Raw genomic sequence first — 27,129 nt, 5'->3', positions numbered from 1 at the left:
ACGGAACCCCATGGCACAAGCCTCAAACCCACACGCACAAGTAGATATGGAATCCAAAGATTTGATAAACCCACCTCCTATGGCACCCCAAACTTAGAGAAGCTGAAACACCAATGATCGAAGGATTTAGATGAGAATCCGACAAACGCCACAACGAATAGTTGATAAGTTAGCCAAGATTCCTGGTGCAATTGATGAAAGCAAATCCTCACTCTCACTCAAAGCAATACACGCCAAAGGCATGAAAGAAATTCTGAAAAGTTTGATTAAAAGCTGCCTCTTACAATTGTTTCTTATCCTTATATAGTAAGGAGAAAAACAAATAAAACCCTAAACACTCTTCTTGGGTTTGACTTAAACACTTAAGGCCCAAGCCCAATCACACACTAAAATAACGCATAAGTATTAAAACATAAGTCCAAAACATGGCCCAACACTCTAAAACTTAAAAGATAAAATATGGCCAGAATACAAGCCCAAACAAAGCTAAAATAAAACAAGTGTTAAATCATAAAAATATAGCAAGCCCATCATAACAAAGCTAAGTCTTCACAAAAGTCTTACTTGATCTTCACTTTAGGCTTCCCTTTGTGTAGTTTTAGCCCATAGGTTTGATTAGGCTCCCTAAGCCTATGATTGCAAGTGTTGCACCAAATCTGTCCCATATGAGTTGAAGCACGCCCCAAATATATATGGATCATATGAATATGATTTTGAACTCCTTTTAGATCCATTTGAATGACATAAGTTTGCTCCACACCATTGTTAGAAATTTGCCCTATTGAATCCGTATCACTCCGCGACCCCTCCAAACATCCGCTCCCGGATTATTTCTGCGACTACGCTCGCCGGGGACTGATGGGTGATGTCCTCTGCGTTTAAAATGTTGTTATCTAGGGCAGACAGCAGAGGCACCACCGGAGTCTTCTTCTTCTCTAGCGGAGGCAGAGCTGGGGCAGTGCGTCGGGAGGCCCGGGATTTCTTAGAAGCAGGGGCCGGGGCAGGGACTTTAGTGGGGGGAGGATGCTTGCTCCCAGCCCCTTCCACAGCGCCCTGGGAGACAACTTCATTGACTGGTCCGGACTCCCTCTCCTCGGTAACAGGGGCGACCTCGACAGGAGCCCCCTGAATACTCTCACCAGCGGGGATAATCTCCGTCCCCCCTTTAGAGACCCTCCCTCAGTTATGGAGGCCTCGAGCCTCTCCCCGAAAACACCGCCGGAAGGCAAGGCAGGCTTCGCCCTTATCGACTCGGTGTCTTCAACCGGCCTAGGAGCCACCCTCGGAGCCTTTCTCGTTCCCTCAGTGGAAGTCCGTGGGGACCTAGGGGCTTGAGTAGATTGAGGAGCCGAGCTCGACCTGCTGCGGCTGGAGGGCCTGGTAGACCTGACGCCTCGAGAGCTCGGTCTGGGAGCATGAGAAGTGACCGGAGGAGGAGGAGGAGGTTGGCTCGCTGACCTGGAAGAAATAACTTCAGCCACCCTTTGGGCAGTTTCTTCCACCGACCGCCCAGCCAGGAGGGCGTTCAAAGCGGCGTTCATGCTCTCTCGGGACAGTGTGAAGTTCTTTGGAGGCTTGACCTAGTCCATTTTCACCCTGGAAGCTGCAAAAATCCAAAATCAAGGCAAGTCAGAACAGTGCTCAATAAAAATCACAAAAATAAAACAAAGTAGGCAAATGGAATAAAGCACCTGCATCCTTGATATCCCGAAGGTTGGACGCATACAAACACTTTTCGACGTCATACTTCTTTTCTACAGAAGTCAGTCGAATGAACCCAACCTGATTGGTAAGGTTCAACTGGGGCAGGTCGTTGCAATCCAGAGATACATCCTCCCAGGGGAGATCGAGCTCCCAAACCAGCCCAGTCTCCTTCTTCAACTCCACCACCATAAACCCCTCTACCCAACCTTTGATAGAGTCCTTATAACCCATAAAAATTGACAACCCTCCGCGAGGGGCAAAGTAGTAAAACTTTTGGCTTGCCTTGACTAGCCTGAAGAAGGTGACAAACAGACGTACCGTGGGTGTGAACCCCCAGCTCCGACAAACAGATTCAAAAGAAGACATGAAGAGAACGGAATTAGGAGTTAGCATTCGAGGGGTAATCTCGAAATACCGAAAGATCTCGATAAAGAAAGGAGTGAAGGGAAACGATAAACCGTATTCCCACTGCTTGGCGAAGAAGACCAAGCTGACGTCCTTCTGAGGGTCGACGATCGGGAAGAACGATCCTCTCATTCCGGTAAGGGGCCCAGATGTGAAAAAGAGAGGTATCCAGGTATTCCCTGGAAATGAAGTTTCTGATGTTAGACAAGGTAATGCTAGACTCTAGGTTGACGACATCGGGGAGACTAGAGCTATCCATGGTGGGAGAAGAGACATACCTGGAAAGCAGTTAGAGCAGATGAGCAGAGAAAAGTGAAGAAAGCAGAAGGACGGAGCAAGCAAATCGCACAGAGAGCAAAGGAGAATAAGAGTTTCAAGAAGGTAGAGGGAATTCGAAATTTGAAATAGTAATGAGGTGAAAAGATGTTTTGAGGCAGACTGTACTTAGACGGCGCGATCATAATGATTCTCGGTATTTACCCCCTCATCAGTCAGGCAATAACTGATGAGAAGGTAAAGGGACAATTGATGACCGCTGGATTTTTTCATCCCGATCTGGGGTCAGGCCTATGACGACGGCCCATTACTTGGAGGCCCTCAAGTCTCTCGCATGAACCAAGTCCAGCCCGCTCAGCCTTAAGACCGGGGTCCACCTAGATTTTTCAATCAGACCTGCCCAGCCTTTTCAGCCCAATGATCAGATCTCCTCTGAGCTCAGTCTTGATCTCCTCTACCAGCCCAGCCTAGAGGAAGGAAGGTGGCCAGCCCGTCCGCCTAGTGGGTCCGTCCGCATGCGCACCAGGGGAGAATTAAATGGTCGTTACGCATGGAGCAGAGATCTGATATTTTTGTACGTCCGTATCAACATGGCAGAGACATGTGGCCCAATGACGAGAAGTTTGTTATATGTCACTAGTAGACAAAAGAAACGAATAAAAGGGGGAGGGGCATCCTCCTCTAGGACTAAGTTTTTTCTAAGTTCACAGAACTCTTGTAAAACCCTATTTTCTGGATCATAGATCATCACTCCACATTCTTAAAGTCGTAAAATAAGTAAGTCTGATCCCCTATTTATTTCTCAACCAACCAATTAGATCTATTAATTTCTTCATAAATCAAATTCTTGCCCATGTATCATCATTTCTCTATTCCACCGAATTTCAGATTTATCAATAATATTTTTATATATTAAAATAAATTTATATAAAAAAAATTAAAAAAAAAAGTAATGTGAAAAAAAAAGAAAAAAAAAAAGCTCGTAAACCTTTTTTAATTTATATTTTGATATCTTTAGTGGATTTTTTTGCTAACCTTTTAGGTTTTGGATTGAATCTATAGATAGATGTACTGACTTGGGTGTGGGTATGTTATTAATTTTTTTTAACGTATTTAAATTAACTAAATATATGATTTATAGAAAAACAATAACTGAGTGTTGGTTATTATTTATTAAAGTATAGTTTTTAGATTTTATTAATTATATAAATATTTAAATTATAGCCTATTCAATTATGCGTTCAATAATTGTAAAAAAGAATAAACCATAAATTCTTAATATAGGCTATTGCAATTTATTTTTGGCAAAAAAAAAAATATGTGAATGAGATGGCCGTTACCTTCTAGGCTTAAGGTTATGATCGACGGTTATTGTCCTGAATTAATCCAACCTATAGAAAGGGACTTATCACCAAGTCTGAGATGAGTTTCGAATTGCCGAGATCTGACCAACTCAGATTGATTAACATTCCATAGTCAAAGTAGAGAATTTTCTCAATGCGGCTTGGAGATTGAATCTGGATTGAAGCTATCCAACATCATAGGTCTTATCACCAGGCCACCATGTTCGAATTTATTGTGATTTGACTATAACAATTAATCGTCATTAATTCAATATCACTATTTAATACACTCACGTGTATGGCAGTCCCATTCCTATTATAAGGAGGTCACTATGGCATAAGTTGTTGCTCTCAAATCATGAATGAAGATCCTTGGCTTATAGTAGGCGATTTTAATGCCTTAGCAGGGGTGATGAGAAGAGAGGAGGGTCAAATTGCAGAACAAGTATATCCCATGATTTTGTTAAGTGGATTTTTTATGTTAACTTGTGTGATCTAGGCTTCAAAGGTCCAAAGTTTACCTAGTAAAGAGGCAGAACCTTTGAAAGGTTTGATATATAGAGCTCTTTGCAATATGAGCCGGCGCTTAAAGTTCCTAGAGGCTTGTGTTCATTACTTTCTTAAGATTCACTCGGACTACAGATCGATCCTAGTATTGGAGAGATTTTGCCACCTCAGGTAATTACTAGACCTTTTCTCTTTCAAGCTGACTGGTTAACCTATTCCTCTTTTTAGGACTTTACCGAGGATTATTGATATGTTGATAATGGGCTTGTGGATAATTTGCACTCTCTTAATAAACTCAAAATTTGGAATAAAGAAGTGTTTGGAAATATCTTTAAACAAAAACAAGCTCTTTTAAAGAGAATCAATAATATGCAAAAGAATTTAAAAGTGAATTTTTCTAACAAGTTGACCAGAACATAGAAAGTCCTGAAAGAGGAGTTGAATTTGATCCTTCATGGTGAGGAGCTCATCTGGTTTTAAAAACGAGAGCCGAATGGATTCAATTAGATAACAGGAATACATCATTCTTTTATGCTAAGACTATTAGCCGAAGGAAAAGAAACATAATCGAGATGCTCAAAGATGACTCCGGTAATTGGGTGGAGGATCAGGATATGCTTAAGGGAATGAAATGTAGGTTTTTTCAAAACCTATACACGCTAGATGTCTTAAGTGCTAGTCTTTTTCCTCTCCATGGTAGTTCCCTTCTATTAATTATTCTGACATGGACAGGAATGATCTTCTTGTTTCACCAAGTGAAGTTCGACGAGCGCTCTTTGATATGAAGCTGTGGAAAGCTCCGGTCCAGATGGCTTTCACGCTGGCTTTTTCAGTCTTAGTGGAATCTTGTATGGAGACAACTTTATGAGGAAGTTGGCAAGGTCATGTTAGGATGCCGACTTACCGAATCTTTAAGAGGGACATTAAACACACTCATACCCAAGATTTCCCATCCTATCTCTATTGCGAACTTTAGACCTATTGCTTTGTAATGTTGCTTATAAGGTTATTGCTAATAGAGTTAAATCTTTTCTCCCACAGTTTATCGGTCAATATCAATCAAGCTTTTGTCCTTGGTAGGAATATCACTCATAATGTTATCATGCCCAGGAAGTCATGCATACCATGAGATTTAAGATAGGCAAAAAACAGTTTCTTATTACTATGAAAGTAAACCTCAAGAAGGCTTACGATAGAATTAAATGGAAATTTCTTTAAGATAGAGAAAAGTATAAAAAAGTACTGTGTGACTTCATCAATTTTTCAGTTCGAGATATATTATTTATTTTAATATATATAGTTTAATTTTGTGTTAAAATAGTACTTTATTATATGAGTTCTACTAGCATAGAGTCTAGAAATTGTTATTATTTGCAAATGAAACTATATTATAAGATATTATTTAGATACAAAAGTAAACCACATATTCTGAATGAAACCACATATCTTGAAGTGAAAACGTAAGAAACCCCAAAGTATTTTTTTATATTTTTGCCTACTACTACATATGTTGGCTTTCCTTATAATCTTGTTAACGTTGTCTTAAATTGTGTCTCTTCTTCTCACATATAGATTTTATGGAATGGCGAACTCACCCCTTTTATGCTATCTAGAAGTCTAAGGAGTGATCCTCTCTCTCCATATCTCCTTGTCCTTTGCATAGAGAGACTAACGCATGGTATAAATGAAACTATTGCTAAGAAGGAATGGAAGCCTACATCTCTGAGTCGGGGTGGACCACTGTTAACTCATCTATTTTTTACTGACAATCTTCTTCTTTTTGCAAAGGCAACGGAATCACAAGTGGAGGCGCTTTTTAAGGTGTTAATACTTTCTGCAGTAGTTCGGGATAAAAGGTTAACAAGAACAAATCTAAAGTCCTGTTCTCCAAAAATATGGAAAGCAACAGTAAGAGGAAGCTAAACAATTTGCTTGGTGTCAATATGGTTGAAGATCTTGATAAATACTTGGGTGTGCCTCTTATCCATTTTAGGGTCAGTAAACAGACGTTTCAGGCACCTGTTGACAGAATGAAAAACAAGTTAAATAGTTGGATATCCTCTAAACTCCCCCTTGCAGGAAGGATCACTGTCATGCAATCTCTGCTAGAAAACATTTCCTCTTACATTATGCAATCAATGATGCTCCCCAATACAGTGCATAATGATATTGATAAAATTTGTAGACACTTTATTTGGGATAGCAGCGAGAATGATAGAAAGATCAGCCTTGTCCCTTGAAAACAAATTGCGATGCCAAAAGAGCTTGGTGGCCTGGGTTTTTGAAGTGCAAAAATAATGAATAACTCTTTCTTAATAAAAGTCACTTGGGGTCTTTTCATAGATCATCATGCGCTATGGATCGCTGTTCTTTATAGTAAGTACAAAATGGACATTAAAGCCTGTGAATCCTAGGAATCCTTGCAAGGCATCGAATCTTTGGAGACGAGTTTGCTCAGTTTAGCAAACTCTCAAGAATAATATCTGTTGGGGGCTAGGAGATGGTCGCACAACTACATTTTGGAAGCATGATTGGCTCCCGGGTAGTACCATTTTGGGTGAGTAGGGGAAGGCAGATCATAGTTTTACAGATGAAAATACTAATGTCAATCATTATGTGCTAAATTATGAACCTTGAAACTGGTAGAAACTTCAAGAGATGCTCCTGGCTTCAGCCTTGTGCTTTCTAGCATCTTTCACGCTACCAAAAGATAATATAGGCCTCGATAAACTTCTGTGGAAGCACTCTTGTTTTATCTCTTTCAGTACTAAATCTGTGTATTTGTGTTTGATAGGTCTGGATCAATATTCAAAGGACAAAGGCTGGAGCACTATCTAGAAATGGCCCGGACCTCAACGAGTCAGAACCTTTCTTTGGCTGACTATCCATGGAAGCATCCTTACAAAGGAAGAGCGTGTGAGACAGCACCTGTATGGCACCAGCTTGTGTGAGGTCTGCCAAGTGGAGAGTGAGACTATATTGCATGCACTGCGTGATTGTGCGACAGCTAAGGCAATCTGGAGACTGCTAGAGTTCCTTGGCATTGAGGTTAAATTCTTTTCTACTAAGATTAACTCAAGAGAATGTCTTCTTAGAAGTCTTCTTAAGTTCAGTTTAACAACTATGGTTCTAATTGAAAGTTATTTTTGTCTTACCAGTTTGGGTTATCTAGAAAGGCAAAACAACCAACTGTTCCATGATCTTTGGAAGGACATGTCCTCAACTGTGTCCTAGATCTTATGCAAAGTGAAAGAAGTTTCAGATTTTATTCTAAGATCTCATTACAAGAAGGATTATAGATTTTGAAGATAACTGATATTAAGTGGATCAAGCCAATGGCTAGATATTACAAGTTAAATATGGATGGAAGCACAGTACGAACATAGCTCATGTTGGCAGCCTCATCCGGGACGAAAAAGGAGAATGGATAACAAGTTTTACAATAACCTTTGGGCATACATCTATTTTGGATGCGGAGCTGGGAGCTATCCTGGAAGGCATCAAGTTTACTTTTAATCTGAAAATCACCAATTTATTGATTGAGTGTGACTCTCAAGAGGCGGTTGATATCGTTGCCAAAAGGAACGATGCCTTTCAAACCTACTAAACATTGTCAACACCATCCACAGGTTGATATACCTGAGCTAGAACCTCGAGATCCATCATGTGCTGAGAGAAGCTAATTTTTGTGCATATAAATTGGCAAGAAGCGCCTCATCCTCCTATTAAAGTCTGCAGATATTGAAAGATCCTCTTGAAAATGAAAAATTTTAGCTTCAAAAAGATTTGGTAGGTGCCTCTGTACCTAAAGCCATCGTGACTTGAGCTTGAAAGCTCTCCTTTGTTCACACAAAAAAAAATGTATTGAAAATTATTTCGGTCACAAAGTTTCTTATAGAGTTGCTAAAAAAACATCAAATTGAGAATTCATTCATTCCTAATAAATTAAAGGCAATGACTTATTTGATTTTCTCTAAAATTTAAAGGGTTTATTTATTTAAAAAGGTTAATTAATTTATTTTTAAAATTTGAAAAGATTATAATTTTAACATTTTAATTAATAAAAATATATTTAAAATCTATCTTTTCTTTTTGTCTTTTGATTCAATAAAGTGATATTTGTGTACAGTACCTTCCGTTAGTTTAATTAAAAAAATTTTAAAAACTAATAATTTAATTTCTTATTAAATTTATTCTCAATTTAATCCGTCACCTTCCCATCTCAATTTAATTCCTCGTCTTAAATTTCTAAAATATTGCATAGTATAATTCCTGCACGAAAAGAAAGAGTAAGCGTAGGTGTAGATTATGTGAATTTTACATTTAAATTTAAATTTTATTAGTTAGCATTTATTTTTCTTTATCTTTCACATTTAATTGTTAATTAATTTTTCTTATCCTAAGCATTAATTTGGACCAAAAGTAAAATACAAGAAACCATTAACCATTTCCAAAGTAATGGAGATTGATGGTTGTAGTATACTCATGAATTACTTCTTTATTTGTTTAAGAATATGGGTCATGTTACAAATAATTAAATTAAAACAAAGGTTATATAAATTCTTTTATGGAATTTCCTTAACAGATTATCGTCCATCACTTTCATAAATATGAACTTATGAATTAGTAGGTAAAAATGAATGGTTGCCAAGAAAATTGCATTCTTTGGAAGATGCCTGCCAAAAATATTAGTTTCTTAATCGGACAAATTATTCTTGGTTTTCAATTTTTATAAAGAGAGTAAAATAAAATAAAATTAAAAAGTTGTAAAATATTAAAATTTTTTCAATCTATTAATTTATTGAATTGAAAATTAGTGGAACTTTTGAAAATTTAATTTTCGTTATAAAAACGGCTATCAAATAAAATTACCATTTTGTAAAAGATTTTCTTCCCGACATAAAAGTATAATCCAAAAATTATATGAAACAACAATGATGATAAAAACAAATTGTAGAACAAGATTGCAAAGTCATGGCCAAAAGGGCTCACCATTGATGAGATGACCAATCTTGCAATGTGAAATTTCGGACTAATAAAAATTAAAAATAAAATAATTGAATAAATTTAAATTGAATTTTCAATTGATTTCTCAATTTGATTTTTCAGTTCATTAATTCAGGTTTAATTTATTTAATAGGTGAAATAAGATTGCGCGAATCCATTCTCTCTTAATTAGAGATCTCGGATTCAAATTTTAAATACAGAGTATCTTTAAAATTTGAGAGGAAGCATTTTGCTCCTTTAATAAATCTATCCGATCCGACGTGAATTTGAATTAGTTAAACCAATATATAAACTGCACAAAAAAATACTAGTAATAAAAAAAACCAAACCAACATAAATCATTACTCAGAGCAACACTTCTAGCTCATCTCTCTAATGGATCTTCAAAGTTGCCACTTTTCTATTCTAGAAGATTATAGTCCCAATTTTTATGGTCTTAGTTTCAATCTCCAATTTGCAAATATAGGATCAAGCTTTTAGAAAGGAAGCCTACATACTCATGCTGCTATTGCATTTCTAGGCATATGCTCGAAGATGGCAGATACAAGGCAGGCTCACGTTAATAGCCCAAGGTCTATCTTTGGTATGCCATACATACACAGCTCCTTAGCTCCTTTTAAAATTTAATTTCCAACGCATTAGCAATGTTCCACTATGTCAAAGAATTATAAAGAAATAAATTTTTTAATAGATATCTGTACGCTAAAATGCGAGTTATCGTATTTTTCATTTTATTAATATGGAGAAACTCAATGTTATTAAAAAAAATAAAAGGTAAATTACAGATTAAATATGACTCTTGATGAAAAGAGAAGATGATTTCTCTTGCAAAATTTAAATAATCAATCGTGAATCTCCTTCTATTAACAACCTCTTTGAAACTTCACTGTTTTGCTAAGTTTATTACATTTTTACAGGCTAATTCTTCTAAAATTAAGGGATTTGAAATTCCATATAAACTCTTTTACTGACAAGCTTATCATTTTGAGCAATTACTACTATTGTCCCATCACCATTTTTAAAATCAATGGCTCCTTCGAATTTAATTTTTATCATTCTTAGAAGTGGCTCAAGCTAAAGATAATCTATTGAGATTGATATTTTAATTTATGTAAAAAAAAATGATTGAGGTTTTTCTTGTTTTGATTTTCTTGATTAGAATGTAGAGTGGACACTAACTCCATCCAAAGGTAATAAACGGAATTCCCCAAAACGGAGGAAAGATGGTAATAAGACATCCCAACACTATACTAAAAAAAGGTATTTGGAACCTTCCTCTCAACATTACAAAAGAGGCATCTACCATGGGAATAAAAAGAATATTTATTTATTTATTTATTTTGAAATCAATCAAACTTAAAACAAAAATCATTATCTTGTCAAATCAAGTTATAAAACCATTTCAAAAAAAAAAAAAAAACCCTTAAAAAAAAAGTGTGTCCTTACCAAATATCTGGATTATGAAAATGGTCCCAGCTTTGATTTATCTGTACAATAAAATCATTAAGAACGACATCGTTTTATCCGGATCAATGGATACGGGTGACCTTGACCTGGGCATCGTACAGACGTCACACCGTCATCGCCATCTGATCATCACTGCCTTATTCGCTCTAGCTCCATTCTATAGAGATATCTTCCATTCTCAGTGAAAGCCAATAACAAGAAATGCTGCCCTCTCTTGTACAATCCACTTACACAACGCCCTTTCAATCCACTATTCAAGCTAATTTGAAGAACACTGATACTGGTTTTCTGCCCAAATCACGGTTTCCCAGTTCTGATGTTCATCACCCATCAAAAGCCCTGAAAAAATTGCTTTATCTAAGCAGAAGATCTTATACCACTGCATCTAGAAGGCTCACAACAAATGCTTCTTTGCTTGAGGCTCCCGTTTTGTGGGCTGGAAGGCTCTGCATATTCTACGCACTCTTGAAGGCTGGTTTAGCTGGATCCAAAGCTAACCCACTTGTCTCTGGTATTTTTGTGATAAGGTCTTATCCTTGTTTTTGCTTCCACTTTTTTCTTGGGTAGACTTTTTCTTACATGTTTCTTTCTGTGTTAGGTTTGGATGGTGCTGGTGCTGAATCTGGTGATTTGGGTTTCTCTAAGTGGCTTGAGAACATACAAGGGAAACCGGGTTTGTGGGTTTTGTTTCTTGCATTTCCATTACAAAGCCAATTAATCTTCGCCTTTTTTTAGATGGAATTGTGTTTAAGAAGTTCTCAGTGATAGATTCTTAAGGGGATATTAGTACTGATTTTAAAGATATTGGTAGGATCTGGAATCTTGTTTCCATTTCATTCTTATTGGATATAGTAGCTTTTTTTATTAGTTTCTTCAACTTTTTCTTTGTAATTTTTTCCCTTTTTTGGCTAAATTTGTTCAATCTCTTAAGCATATGAAACTATTCAACTACAAATTATGATATAGGGTTAAGTTTAAAATTAAACTGTGAAAATGTTTTATCTCATTCCTGGTACTGGTGGCTAAAAATTTCAATGAAAATGTTTGGTCTCATTCAATTAGGAATTATATAGACTAACACATAATATTTGTTGACCATGTTGAAGAAAGAGGTGATTTTGTGCAAGATGATGTCAATTCATTATTGTCCTGAAAAACAAGTGTGTTACTCTTTTTTCATTAAATTGTATAGTCTATTACACGCATTTGTAGTCTTAAAACTTTGAAATTGGTCAATTAATGCCTATTCTTCTTCCTTGAAATTGTGGCGAAATTACACAAATGCAGTAGTTACCTGCAAAATTAAAATATACACGGATTAAATAATGAAGCACACATTCTAATGTATATACTATTTAGTAGCCTAATATTAGAAATTTTACCTTCTGTGGACATATGCTTCTATAGTAGCCTTATTAGTAACTGACTGGACATGTAACTAATTAACTAAATATGGTTTAAGTGGCTTGACTATATCTGAAAGAAATAACTAAAGCATTTTGTCTTATTGATAATTTTTCAAATTTCAGGCTTCGGTTGCAAATTAGATAAAAGTTTAAGCTTTCTTTAATAATAACTCTTTTCTTTAGTATTTGGATAAAGTTTCAACAGTAGATTTGTTTTTTTTTTATCTCCTAGTCTCATGGTCTTTAAAAAGTGTTCCTACTTGTGTAACTAGAACCATTTTAACCTTTTAGGGATATCTTTCAAGAGTAGGTTTTACATAATCCAGGCCTTCAGTCAATTGTGGATCTGCTAAGGAGGGTTGTAGTGGTGCTGACGCTGAAGGAATAAAATTCAGTTGAATTTAAAACTTAAAGCATTCTAACATGGCATTTGTTGGCTTGAATTTATTGTGAACCTATGTTTCAGATTCAATGGGAAATTGGCATCATTTTATTCAGCCTACTGGACGTATAACCCCAACAACACGAAGTTTTGTTTTAATTTTATATATATATATATATATAATTAAAATGTATATGTTTACTAGTATTCAGTTTGAATCTTTTTGAGGAAGAGTATTTTATTTTGGAAGATATAATAGATTATTTAACTGATAGTTTGTGCTATCTAAAAGGGGCATCTTTTGTGTATCCTATAAAGTTTTCAGTGCCATGTACAAAGCTGCTTTTTTGTACTGGATGGACCAGATTTATGTGTCCTTCTGTAGCATGTTGCTCTTTTGCTTCCAAGTGAACTTGAAAAGAATAATTTAAAACAGGATAGGTTAGAGTTGAGACCAGGATAGGCAAAACTCTTATGTTGCTCAAAGGAACAGTAGGTTCGTGTGAGTTTTGGGATTCTGATGTTCCTAAAAATAATATTACTAGATCTTAATGACATTTCTACTGCTTCAAGCTACTATGGATTAAAAGAGAAATTTATATGTTCTCTGTCATAGGTATGCATCTCAAGCATTCAACACTTAAAAGTTCTGATGGTTCTCATAAAAAAGCATTTAAGAAGCAACTTAGAATCTTCTCAATATTGTTTCTGTTGCTTAAAGCTATCAAGGACTGGGAGAGAATTCTATGTTTCCTTTATGGAGTGATAAAAAGTTCATATGCAGGCCATCTTATAAGCTTTGTCTTTGCTGCTTTCTATTTTCCCAGCTTTTAGAAGAGACATAACTGTAAGGCTATAACATGCCTTGCAGTTGCACTGTGCTAGTCCTATCAACCAAACAAGAGTCCTCCATTATTGGTCTCAGAAAGCTTTAGTATTCATTCTTTTGTAACAACGCATTCTCCAAGCAATTGAGGCTGCATTATTTTTCCCTTTTCTTTCTTAGAACCTGCTACTTAGCTTTATCTAGCTTGCCTTCCCCTCTGTCCTCAGGATTATTTGTGCAAAAAGAACTTAACAACTGAGATACCTTGTGGCACCATCACTTCTGCTGTTCTTCAAGGATGTAGATATAATTTGTTAGGCTGATCAATGGATTTGAGAACTTGATCATTTCTAATGGATTTTTTGGTTGTCTGCAGAATTCATTAAGATCTATCTTATCTTGTTTTGAAGTGCATGATATGATAATAATTCAAGTATTTTTACTTTCAGCAGAAAAGGAAGCAGCTGAAAAAAGGAAATTGGTGAGCAAATGGCATCCTACAACAAAGGGAACACTTAGAAGGAACTACAGGGTCCCTTCCAAATCTGAAGGAAGACGCCTTCTCAAAGCAATTACATCATTACTGTCCGATGATGATCATTTTACTGATGCCACTTCCCACAAGGTAATGCAACCTCAGAGAGAGAAAAAATTTTCTACAATTCTGATTCCCTTGTCCAAGCACAATAGCACATACAAAAATACAACACATGTAGGTGACATTCATGGGATTACTTTTACTGTCCATAGGGTTGTCAAATTAGGAGAGAGAGCGCTCATGGCGAAAGTGTGTGCTGCAACAATGTAAGGGCTCTGTTTGATGAACTCCCAACCCCACACCTAGTTGTGGAAATCACAGCTTTTCCTGCAGGCCCTCTAACAGAAAAAGACTACATCAAGGCTGAGAAATTGGAGAGAGTGCTTAGATCTGGCCCTTCAGTCTGAAGCATTCTTCAAAACCTTCTTGTCTGATATCACCTTTTGTATGTATCCTAACTTTCACTTGTACATAGGAATCAACGAAATGGGTTGTAAACTTCTGCCCTTTTTCTTACTGGGAACCATTAGTTCTCATCTGATCAGATTCAGCTGCTTAAGTTTTCTTCAGCTTAAACTTACCTGATGGCTGAATAGTAGACAATGCATCACTTTCTTGATATGAATTTCTTTGCTTTATGCACAATTTCATCTTCTCCAAGAGGCTAAATGTGTTCATGTTAGTCGAAAATTGTTTTTCAGGGAAACCATTTTCTAATAAAAACAACTTATTAATTATTATTTAGCTCTCTCGAATTATTAAAAATAAGTATTTATCATTATAGTATTAATTAAATTACTACGATTAATTATTTTCATAATCATAATTAAATCACCGAGAAATTTTATTTAATTGAGCAAAGCAATAATTAATTTTACTTTATAGTTTAAAATCATTAAAATTTAAAGAATAAAATTATTAAAAGTTTTAAATTATATTTTTTTATATAGTTGACATGATTTACAGGGTAGGATAATGATGTAATTAATTAATTAATTAAAACTCACCATGTAGAGCTTCATCCCTCCAAACTTTGATGAACTAAATAAAAACATGTAAGAAATACTCTCCCAACCTATTTGGAATGAGATAAAATAAAATATTAAAAGTAATTTTTTGTTAATTTTTGTAAAAAGGTATTTAAATTATGAAAATTAACTATTTTAATTTTGTAAACAATTAAATTTTAAATAATTATGAATTTAATTAAAATAAATGTGTTAATAAGTGATTGCAAATAAATAACTAATATTTTTCACATAAAAAAATAATTATAAATACATTTATTGTTAAAACAACTAAAAACATTTTAAAAAAAAAATTAAATAAAACAAGATCAAAATGAATGTTAGCTTCTAATTCACGGGGAAATTCTATTTAATTAGGTGTGAGCGTTTAAAATTGAAAAATCAAATCAATCGATTTTTTTATTTGTTTTAATTTTTTAATTGATCAATTTGATTTTAATTTTAATTTTAAAAATTTTAGCTTTTCAGCTAATTTAATTAATTCAATAAAAAAATTAAATTAATCGAATTAAATTGACTTTTTTAAAATAAAGTAGTTTTATATTTGTATAAATATTTATTACTTAAAACTCTAAGCCCCCAACTCTTTTTAATCTGTACTGTTGACCATAAGTCCTCATTTTTTATATCGTTCCTCTCCTTCTCCTTCTTTAACAGGCTCTTTCACTTCTTTTACTTATTTTTTTTCTTCTTATTTTTCTCTTTCTTATTCTTTAATAATCTATTGCCACACAATCTCCTTTCCTCTCTCACAGGTTTGATTCTTTTATTGGTTCTTCTTGTAATCGTGTCTTTAAAGATTGAGATCTAAGTTGATAGTATGAAAACTCAAGTAGACGTGGAAAGTGGAAAAGCAAGTTTGATCGCAACTTCACTCTTCTATCCTTCTGCATATGATCAATCAGACATAAATCTTTTTTTCTGCTCTCGTTTTAATAAATAGTTGCATGTTAATTTGTTGTATTGTAATAGATTTAGTAGGTGTAGATGTTTTGCTTTTCATAATAATTGTATTTCATGGAGAATCCTCTATTTGAATTTTTTTTTTTTTTCTTATATATTTCAACTTTTATATCAAATATTGTATTAATGGGTTTTTTTCTTTGAAATTTAATATGACCTATATTTAATTGAGTAAACAACAATTAATTTAATTTTATGATTTCAAATCATTCAAATTTAAAGAATAAACTGTATTCTCTCTTCTTTTGACAACTTTTCTTTTATAACTCTCATTGTAGTACTTATATCCATAATAAATATAAAGGATTACTAAAAATATTTTCAATTTTTTAAGTTATTTATAATTATAATTTATTATTTAAAATTTGCATAAATTGAAAAAAATAATTTTAGTATTTATATACTTTTGATGTTCTTAATCCTATTAAATTTCAAATAAAAATAAAAATTTGTTAAAGTAATTAAAAAGTATAAAATTTATATTTCTTAAAAATGTGTCTTTTATAAAGAAATCAATCAATTTATTTATCTATAATTTATTACGTATAAAATTGAAAAAAAATAAATAATCAAAATTTTGAATCAAATCGATTTAATTGAAAATCAAATCTTTCAAAACAACCGGACCACAAGAAATCATTCCCATCAATTGAACCATTAGGCTATCAGATTGGCTTGTGTTGTTTTACAAATATCTATAGATGGAACGTTCATAAAATATTTTTTGACAATTAACTGATTATTTATAAAAAGCTAACTTTTTACAATGCAATTTAGAAAAATAATAGTATATTTTAATTAATTAAAATAAATTATTATATATTTCCACTTTATTATCTTTTATAAAATAAAAAAACACATTTGTTATCAAATTTTAATATATTATTATTTATTTTTATTAATTATTATTAAATTGAAATTTTAAGTGTTTTTTATTATATAAAATTGAATATTATTATTTGAAATTTTAAATTATTTTTAAAAAATATTTTGAATCCAAAATTTAAAGAAATTTATTTTAATAATTATTTATATAAAGTAATTATTATAATAAAAATATTATTATTATTATATTTATTTAATAACATATCAATTAAACTCGGATTTGTTAAACCTAAACCAACCTCCTCCCGAGTAAAAATTAAACCTCGTTGTACACCCACCGCCCTGTAACAACATTTTCCCGTCGAGAGCCATATTAAAAACCAGCACCCATCTCTTTCTCTCTCTCTCTAAACCCTCACGCTTTCTCTATCTAAAACCCACCAATTTCAATTCAATTTCCATGGCTTCTCCAACTCCAATTCCCCATCTGGGTGTCTCTCTTCTCTTCCTCTTTCTCATCCTCTCTTTCTTTACACCCACCTTTTGCATACAGGACCCGATTTCAGTCTTTGAAATCTTGCCCAAGTATGGCCTCCCCAGCGGATTATTACCCAATTCAGTAACAAACTACACTCTCTCGGAGGACGGCGACTTCATTGTTCTTCTGGAGAAACCCTGCTATATTAAGTTTGAGTACTTGGTCTATTACGATAAGCGAATTTCTGGCAAGCTAAGTTATGGGTCTATCACGGATTTGAAAGGGATTCAAGTTCAAAGATTCTTGTTGTGGCTTAATGTTGATGAGATCAAGGTTGATTTGCCTCCCTCCGATTCTATTTACTTCCATGTGGGTATAATCAATAAGAAACTTGATGTTGATCAGTTTAAGACCGTCCATTCTTGCCGTGATAAGGTCTCTGGGACCTGTAGGGGATCCTGGAATCGAATTCTCGAGGTATTGATTTATTGTGATTTTTATTTTAACTAATTTCTTTAGCAATTTAGATTAATAATTTGAATGATACTTGTCTAATTTCTATTACGGTATTGATTATTGGATAATAGTTCCTTCTATTATGAATTCTTTCTGTGGAATTAGGATAATTTTAATAATCCCTAGAAATATTTTGGATTTGTGTTCTCTTTTTCTGTTTCTCCATGTAATTGGTATTTTGTATCCTGGTATGCGAATTAGGAATCATACCAAAGCCTTAATAAAAGGACCTTTTTTATTGTGTCTCTTGAAATGATCCTGCTTTACTGGAATAGAATAACAGCTGTTTATATGTAAATATTTATATGCTAGAGTTTTTAGTCTCTAATGACAATGTCTCCTTGCCTAACATGATTGGATTGGACATGTTTAGATGAGAAGCTTACACGGGTTGGGTTGGCTTGGATTTGATTTGGTGGAGAGCTAAAGGCAAAATGTTGTTTTTCTGGTGAAATAGATGGCTGCTTGGTTTTACACATTTTTAGCTGTTGACAGTCTTGTGTGCTTTGCAATGTCCCATCTCGTTCTGGTTTGACACCTCAATGTGCAAGACTATAACAAAGTCTCTATTCGACAAAAAAAACTCTCTAACATTGGCAAAGCTTATCCATTTCCTGTGAATCTATGAATTGTTGAAGTTTCTTTCTTCTCGCAAATGATCAGTTTTGAGTATCTCCACATTCCCTATTCTAGATTGTTATATCTCTATAACAGGCAGTATTCCAATAATAGTTGTGCCAAAATACGATTTTTTTGCATGAGATTGCGTACCAAGAGTTGATATTTGATCAGTTCCACTTTAATTTCTTCAATTATCTCAATACATTGCCCCCTTTTTTGCAATTTGCAGCTTCCAACTTCGGCAGATGATATTCAAATGTTAATTACTGAGTAGGGGCAACCAAGTGTTTCTGCTGCATTGTAAATGTAAAGTAGCTGAGAAACTTTGATATTGCAGTGATTGTCATATTCGGACTCGCAAACTAAGAGTCTGTCAGAGTCATGTATGTATAATCTAGATATGAGAATTTTCCCTCTTGTTGAGCTTAATCATATCAATGAGCAGGAGAGGAGTTACATGTATGCACTAGATGTGGTAGTTATGGTATGTGTATGAACTGTGTGTTGAACAATTGTACTTACCAACTACTTCAGCTTGTGGTTTCATATCATTGGCCTGATATTGTTAAATGGACAGGCTGTTGTTCTTTCTATCAGTTGAAGAAAAATTAATGATATATGCAACATGTGTTTAGAATGTTTGAAATCAAATGATCAGGCATCCAAGGGTGATAATTGAATCTCAAGAGGCATTATTTGTTTTTAATAAACTAGGCTAAGGAACTAGGAACTTAGGGAGTGGCAAATTTGTTTGTGTTTTGTAATTTGATAATCTATATTTGGAAAAATTATAGTGTGAATTGGTTATTTCATATCATGGAATGGTAACCAGTATAAATTTCACGACTAGATAAATTTAGTATTGAAAAAAAAAAACAATTTATTGTGAATGACTAGATGAGTTCATATAATAGTTTAACTATTGGTGTATTCGGTTCAAACCAAAAAAATTGATTGAATTGAATTAATTTAAAAATTCGATTGATTTTTTATTCATTTCGGTTCGGTTTGGTTTGATTTTTAATTTCAAAAATTTTGGATATTTCAGTTCGATTTGATTTTGATCGGGAAAAATTAAAAAAACCGAATTGATTTGTGATAATAGTATATTATTAAAAATAATATAGGGAGTTTAGATTATATTAAAATTAAAATATTTTAATTAAATTTTAAAATATTAAAAATAAAGTGTAAAAAATAAAAAATAAAAAATAAAAAATTTATTAAAAATTTAAACTTATTAAATTAAATTAAATTAAATTAGATTGATTTGATTTTTAATTAAAATTAATTTAATTTGAATTTTATGAATATTAAAATTTTAATTTTTGATTTATTGTGTTTGATTTAATTTTGAAGTGAATTTAAATTTACATTTTGTTGTTAAAGATTTTGAGTTTAATTATAATTGCTCGTACTCTTAATAAGTGAAAATGATTGGGATTTCATATCCAAATAGCCTTTTATTTAACTTGAGAATTAAAACTAATAATTAAAGTTATTTAATGAGACCTTGGTTTGATTTAATTATTTCATATTGCTTTATTAATGGCTAATAATTAATAGGTGGTAATTATTGCGGAGCTGCATATATAATTGTTTCCATTACTATATAAAATAAAAATAAATCTAATTAAATTCATATTTTTTACTTAAAAGTTAAATAAATTTAATTTATTTGAATAAATTTAAATGATTTGAGAGTTTCGATCCCTAAATTTTAATTTAATATAATATTATTTTTTAATTTAAAATATTAAAAATAAATATAGAAATAATAAAAAATGAAATTTTATTATCCCACAAAACTTGTCAAGGAAGACTTAAATGCTGCCCTAATTAAAAATAAAATAAAAACACATATTCATTAATTATAACATAATCCCAAAAAAAAGACAAATTTTTTACTAAACAATCAAATAACTTACTCTTCCCGTTTTGCCCTTACTATCTTCTTAATTTATCATCTTCCTCTCCTAAGTTCTCTCGCTACCAAACGATCTGTATCCGTCAACGATGGCATTCCATCAGATCCCAATCTCCACAAAAATCTCCCTCTATCTCCTTTCTCTTCTCTTCTTATCAAAAGCCCATCTCTCTTTTTCTCTCCCTAACTCATCTGTTCTTCAATCCGTTACAGTCACAGATGTGCATGACCTTCTGCCTTTGTACGGCCTGCCCCGTGGCCTACTTCCGGACAATGTTAAATCTTACACACTCTCTCCATCTGGGTCTTTCTCAATCCAACTAACAACCCCATGTTATGTTCACTTTGATCAGCTTGTATATTATGATAAAGAAATGAAAGGGAAGTTGAGTTATGGCGCTGTGCATGATGTGTCTGGGATTCAGGCAAAAAAGCTGTTCATTTGGTTATCAGTTAGTGGAATTGAGGCTGATTATGACGATGGTATGATTGAGTTCTTTGTTGGGTCTTTGTCTCAGAAGTTGCCTGCTAAGCAGTTTGAGGATATACCTGCTTGTAAGAGCAAGGCTAGTCTAAGGACTAACCTGGAATCCATGTGAGGTAATATTGCCCTTTTAGCTGTTTTGGCTTGTTAGAATTTCTGGGTTTTTGTGCTTTGCTATTTCTCTTTCAAGATATAAGTACAATTATCGATTGTGGAGTTTACGTTGATAGTAGACTGAAATTTGGTTTGTTTGTAGAGGATTTTTGTTTTCTAAGGTTTCATATTACTTAGAAGATACATTGGCCATCATTTAAATAAATAAATAGTGAGATTGCTTCCGTGTTTGTCATTTTGTCTATATTCAGCTAGTTTTGGAAAAAGATTGTTTGCCCCATAATCTATTAGGACTGAAGTTTTCTTGTTGCTACTTGATAATGTGATTTGATTCCAGGAACTAATTGATAAGATATGCCATAAAGAATGTGTTCTTGTTTTCACATGTAATGAGCATTTGCATTTTTCAGTAAAAGAGGAGTTAAAATCTTCAGTCAGTTGGCTCATTAAGATTGTTAGGCAAGCTGATGATATTTTGTAGGGGGATATGATTTGAGGAAGGTTTGATAGGACACATAAGCAATCTGTTCTGGTATGCCAAAAGAGCATACCTAGTTTGAGCTGAGAAAACAGAAGTATTTTTTAAATACTGTATACGTTGCAGTTGTAATGAATCATGAAACTTGAGCATCCAGGAAAGTTAATTATGGAATTCTTAGTTGTTTATTTGCAAACACATGCTAATGAGCGATCGGACTTGTTTGCTACGAGACTTTCTCTTTTTCCTTTTCTTCAATTGGTGTTGCTTCTGAAAGCTACAATTCCTTGATGTACATTGAGCTGAATCTCAGTGGTTTAGACATAGCAGTATGACAAAGTAGACTTTCCTGCAGATCTCTTGATTGATTTGAGTACAAGATAATTCTTCAAAGAATGATCTGGCTTATAGAGTGAGGTGTTCACATCTTATTTACTGGGCACCTATTGTAGGTGAATATCCAAAATAAGTATGTTGAAACTAATATTCCTCATATAGAGTGAGATTCCTTTAATTCAAGTGTGTTTCCATGTTGAAATTAAATGTACACTTAAACTAATCCCCATTTGCATGTGGGAGGTCAGGCCTCAGGTCATCCTTTTCCCTCAATTTTTTTTCTTATCCTCCATTTCTCCTCCCTTTCTCTTTCCATGCTTCCCTAAATTCATATGCACTTTATTTCTTGAGTTACACTGATTGGGAACTTCCCTAAAATGGTCATTTTGTCCTCCTGGAGAACTTTACAGTAGGGTCATTGTCTTCTGAAGAAAATTTTCTTGGATGAAACTTGAAGTTAAATTATCGCACAGCTGTATATGCGGTAGTTTTTCCTTCTTGCTTACTAACATTGTCATAGAGGTGACATTCATGTCATGTCACGTTAGTGGCTATTTGTGGATGAGCCATAGAGCTCTTGCAAATACATTTGTGTACTTGTGAAAGAGTGTTCAATAGCAACTTGAAGGAGAAGGTCCTTAAGAACCTTTGATGATGAATTGTGTACAAACAGAGGATTTTAGTATGCAGGTTGTCCTTTAAAGAAGCCTGGACACACATAGAGTCCTACTTTCAACACACACCTAGGGGCCCATTTTTGGGCTCATTCAATATAGGGCCAGCATTAGATTCTGCAGGCAATTTCAATTAGTTGGCACCTAAACTAATTATAGCATGAATCATGGCACCTTCCATGTAAATTCGCAATATAATTCTCCCACTATTATATTGGCTTACGGACTAGTAGATAGGAAATGGCCTGACGTTCATACGTAAGAATGAGCTACTATGGAACTTCTAGTTTCTATGCATTCTTCTTAAGTTTTTTTTTTTCTTTTTTCAGGATGATTAAGGGCATCTAAATATGCTGTGGGTTGCAATTATAATCAAGGACTACTCTTTCAACCACTGTCTGCAAGCAACTGAAGACAGATACCTGAAATGGGGTTTGGCAAATTTGGACTTTTATCCTTTTCAAAGTGTTTTCTCTTTGTCCATTTTTGGCCCACTATAGCAATTTTGCATATTAAAAATTGTACTAAGTAAATAAATGACATAATTACCAAGTATTGCATATCACTAGTATGAGAATTTGCACAAACATAAATTACCAAGAAAAATACATATAACCATGCAGGTCAGTAGCTGGAGATATGATTTTTCTTGTAATATTCTATGCAGCTTTTGGAGGAGTGATGGAAATTCTTGATCTCATGATTTTATGCAGGTCATGATCAAATTTATTCGCCCTGAAGATCTCATGCTGATCCATAATCTCAGGCAACATAAACAAATTCATGTGTGTTTTTCATTGTACCATTCAGTGTTTTTGTTCATGAATGTGCTTGTTTGCATAATATCTACCACATTTCATTGTACCATTCAGGCAACATACACATTTTAATTCATTTTTATATATAATATAATAAATTTGATTTTCTATTATTATAATAATTTATTATAAAAGTATTTTATATTTGATTAAAGTTTGTTAGAAATTTTTTTTTATTTTAGTCAATTTTATTATTATAAGTATAATAGTGGTATACAAATTTTTTGATTTTATTCATTAATATTTGTTATTTAATAAAGTTATTATCAACATATATATTTTAAAAATTATTATCGTCCAATTATAGTATAGATTAGTTGGTTAATAAAAGTAATTATTACTTAAATTTTATCCTAATATATGTCAGTTTCACATGAATTTTTATACTATAATTAATATAGTGAAAATAATAAATTTTATTTTTTTAGGCCCACAAGAACACTAACAAGCTACAGTATAAAAATAGCCCAAGACTCTACGCTTAAAGTCCATCAATTACAATAGCCATAGTCCATTAAGAAACCCTAGCTTGCTAGGAAGGAGTCAGCTAGCATTGCTGTTACATGGAATCAAGTCGGTGAAAGAAACCCTAGCTTGCTAGGAAGGAGTCAGCTAGCATTGCTGTTACATGGAATCAAGTCGGTGAAAGAGGCTGTTAATGTCATCGAAAAATTTTAAAAACTCCAGTTGAAGCATAGATGAGCAAACACAAACGGCTCCTAAACCTTCCATGGATCACATAAGTCAAGATAATCAATTAAGCATGCGGTTCAACCTTATCTAAGTTGCAAGAAAGGTATATTAAGAAAAGTTCACTAATATTCGGTCATAAGAATCGACCATTCGAGTAAAGTAATTAAAAACTTATTATATCAATCAATACGAGTATTTATAGATTGATATAATGACCATATCAATCAAGTTGCCCTAGAAGGAAGCCAGAACTTGGGTATATATGGTCTTTGAGCTTTGCCATCTCTTCATCACCTGCCGTCCAAAGTCGTCTATGCGGTTTAGAGGGTGTTGAAGACTATGGCTAGATGGGCTTCTTGTGCTTCTGGTTGGGCCGGCTAATTTCTTTGTGGACTTAGGTTTGTTGAGCCTTTTTTTTCTTTGCTCATGATGAGTATCTATGTTATAATTTTGCCTTATGGGATTTTAATGCCAATGAACAAGTTCAAAAAAAAAAAAAAGTTATTTATTTATTTATTAAATAAAATATAAATACCCTTCATACTATAGGCGGAAATTTCTACTTACTACAATTCTAAAATAGTTACACCGTTTTATCTAATTTTTTTTAAAAAAATTAAATTCTTTTTTTTATAAATTGAAAGGATTCATTTCCACTTATCAGGTTTCGTTTTAAAAAAAATAAATTAAATATTTAAGTTTGAAGCAGTTGTTTCTATTTACTACCAGTTATACCCTTCTCAAACTTTCTCCCAAAAATAAATGATCCCTTGATGATTTTTCTTATAATACTTAAAAGTGTTATGCAAATCAAATATCAAATTCAAGTTGATAGGGAAATTAAAACCTAATGTCTAAGTCAATTTTGTAAACGAAAATGTATAGTGACAAATAAAAATAAATAAATTCAATAATTTATAAAAAAAATTAGTTTATTATATTAAAAAGATTAAACTTTTCTCAAGAATTATATAGCGGAATAAAAAAATATTAATTTTTTTCATCTAAATTCATTCTTAAACTACTATTGAAAAATCAAATAATTATTATAACTATTGATCATATAATTATTTAATAGTATAATAGTCATGTGGTTAAGTGATGTCTTCATTGATGATATAATAATTTTTTGGTAAAAAAAATACTTTTAAAATTTTTACAATTCTATTCAAATGTATAATTAAAAATAAATTAAAAATATTAGATTTAATTGATAATTTTTATAACATATTGATTATCTGAGATCCAGAAAAAATAGGGTTTATAATGATTAAGTAAGTTTGGTATGAGAGGAGAGTGCTCATCTCCTTTTATTCTTTTCTTTTATTTGTTAGTGACGTCCAACAGTCTTACTGCTACTGGGCCACCTGTCTCTGTCATACGGATACGTACGTACAAAAGCGTCAGGCGTCTGCTCCATACTGAACGACCATTTAATTCTCCCCCTAGCACACGTGTAAACAATTATATTGGGTGAGTGGGCCTGTTATCCCTTCTCCTGCTAGGCCTCATGACTGAGCTGGGGGTGAAGAGACTGAGACCCAAGGGAGGCTTGATTTCGAGGCCGAATGGTCTGGGCCGGCCCATTTAAGAGGCTTCATGAACCTTGGACTAGAGCCGTCATCATGGGCCCGGCCTTGTAACGGGGTGGTGAAATCCAGCGGTCATCAATTGCCCCTTTACATTCTCATTAGTTATTACATGAATGATGAGGGGGTAAATATCGAGAACCCATTATGATCGCGTGGCCCGAGGACTGTCCCCCTTAAAACGTCTCTTCTTCTTTTTACTGTTTCAAAATTTGAATTTTCTTAGCCTTCATAGGACTCTTATTCTTCTCTGTTCTCTGCGTGTTCCGCTTGTTCTGTCCTTCTGCCCCCATTGTTTTCAAGGTACGCTTTTCACTTCACCATGGATAGCCCTAAGCTTCCTGATATCATTAATCAAGAGTCTAGTATTACTCCATCCATCCTAAAAAATTTCTTCTCTCGGGAGTATTTGGATACCCCTCTTTTCCATATTCGGGCTCCCTATCAGAATGAGAGGATCGTCCTTCCCGATCCTCCTCCCTCTAGTCTAATCGACCCTCAGAGAAACCGCAGTTTGGTCTTTTTTGTCAAACAACGAGAGTATGGTTTTGACCTTTCCCTTCTCTCCTTTTTTCATTGAGGTCTTCCGGTATTTCGGAATAACCCCTCGAATGCTGGCTCCTAATTCTATTCTATTCATGTGTTCATTCGAGTCTATTTGCCTGAGCTGGGTGTTCACGCCCATAGCGCGTCTGTTTGTTACCTTCTTTCGGCTAGTTAAGGCGAGTCAGCTTTTACTATTTTGCCCCCCACGGAGGGTTGTCCATATTTTCGGGCCACAAGGACTCAATAAAAGGCTGGGTAGAGGGGTTCGCAGTGGTAGAGCTGAAAAAGGACTTCGGGTTGTCTTGGGAGGTGGAGCTCTCCTGGGAGGATCTCCCTCTAGGCTGCAACGATCTGCCCCAGCTAAGCCTTTCTGAACAAGTCGGGTACCTTCGACTGACTTCTGTTGAGAAGAAGTATGATGTCAAAAAATGCATGTTTGTGTCTAGTCTTCAGGACTGCAGGGATGCTGGTATTTCGCTTCGTTTAATTGCTTTGTTTCTCTCTTCTTGATTTTCCTCGAATGCTTTTTTAACTTGTTTGGTTTTGGGTCTCTGCAGCTTCTCAAGTACCTATGGACAAGATCAAGCCTCCTAAGAATTTTACTTTGTCTCAGGAGAGCATGAAAGCCGCCCTGGATGCTTTCCGAGCTGGGCGGTCCATGTTTGAAGCTACTAAGGAGGTGGCCCAGGTCATTTCCTCTAGGTCGGCAGGCCGATCTGTTGCCCCAGCTCCAGTTCCATCTCGAGCCCCTAAGCCGAGCTCCAGGGGTGTTAGGGCCTCCAAGCCTTTCAGCTGCAGCAGGTCTATGTAATACCCAGCTAGACTCCGGCATCGGAATTCCTACCGTCCGGTGAAATCTCGGATGTCGGAAACCTCTAGAAGGGTAAAATCATGTTTTTATAAAATGTTTTAATGTATTTAATGATTTTAAGTAAGAAAGGAACTGAGTTTTGAATGAAAAAGGACCAAGGAGGCATTTCCAGGTTCGGCCGCTGAACCTCAAGTTCGGCCGCCGAACATTGGATGGTTTAGGGGGGCAAGTTAGGCTTCCGAAAGTCTCAAAGGTTCGGCCGTCGAACCTCATGTTCGGCCGCCGAACTTGCATGAGATGTGGGGGCACGTTCGGTTGCCGAAAGGTGGTCTGCCAGCCCTATATAAGAGCTCCATGGCCGAAACGG

The 27,129-nt window shown here is 34.2% G+C and overlaps 3 protein-coding genes and 1 long non-coding RNA gene across 5 annotated transcripts; all 4 read left to right on the top strand.

The window, feature by feature from the left end:
* Positions 1–10,769: 10,769 nt before the first annotated feature.
* On the top strand, positions 10,770–14,480 carry LOC110612278. Of its 2 annotated transcripts, none has more exons than XM_021753018.2 (4): positions 10,770–11,220; positions 11,308–11,382; positions 13,776–13,948; positions 14,074–14,480. In XM_021753018.2, the coding sequence occupies exons 1-4, from the start codon at positions 10,911–10,913 to the stop codon at positions 14,266–14,268; spliced, it is 753 nt and encodes a 250-aa protein (XP_021608710.1). In that variant the 5' UTR covers positions 10,770–10,910; the 3' UTR covers positions 14,269–14,480. The 2 variants fall into 2 exon arrangements, with proteins under 2 accessions (XP_021608710.1, XP_021608709.1); XM_021753017.2 differs by having other exon boundaries at positions 13,773–13,948.
* A 2,525-nt stretch (positions 14,481–17,005) lies between these two features.
* LOC110610471 lies at positions 17,006–18,883 on the top strand. Its single transcript, XM_021750405.2, has 2 exons — positions 17,006–17,632; positions 18,522–18,883. The coding sequence occupies exons 1-2, from the start codon at positions 17,138–17,140 to the stop codon at positions 18,564–18,566; spliced, it is 540 nt and encodes a 179-aa protein (XP_021606097.1). The 5' UTR covers positions 17,006–17,137; the 3' UTR covers positions 18,567–18,883.
* A 1,363-nt stretch (positions 18,884–20,246) lies between these two features.
* Positions 20,247–21,047, top strand: LOC122723182. Its single transcript, XM_043954562.1, has one exon. The coding sequence runs from the start codon at positions 20,309–20,311 to the stop codon at positions 20,816–20,818; it is 510 nt and encodes a 169-aa protein (XP_043810497.1). The 5' UTR covers positions 20,247–20,308; the 3' UTR covers positions 20,819–21,047.
* A 1,585-nt stretch (positions 21,048–22,632) lies between these two features.
* On the top strand, positions 22,633–23,231 carry LOC110610561. Its single transcript, XR_002487235.2, has 2 exons — positions 22,633–22,737; positions 23,019–23,231. It is a non-coding gene; the product is annotated as an uncharacterized LOC110610561 (long non-coding RNA).
* Positions 23,232–27,129: the final 3,898 nt, after the last annotated feature.

This window comes from Manihot esculenta, chromosome 3 (genome assembly GCF_001659605.2).
Source record: "Manihot esculenta cultivar AM560-2 chromosome 3, M.esculenta_v8, whole genome shotgun sequence".
In the NCBI taxonomy this organism is placed as follows: Eukaryota; Viridiplantae; Streptophyta; class Magnoliopsida; order Malpighiales; family Euphorbiaceae; genus Manihot; species Manihot esculenta.
This window is presented reverse-complemented; position numbering and strand designations above follow the sequence as displayed.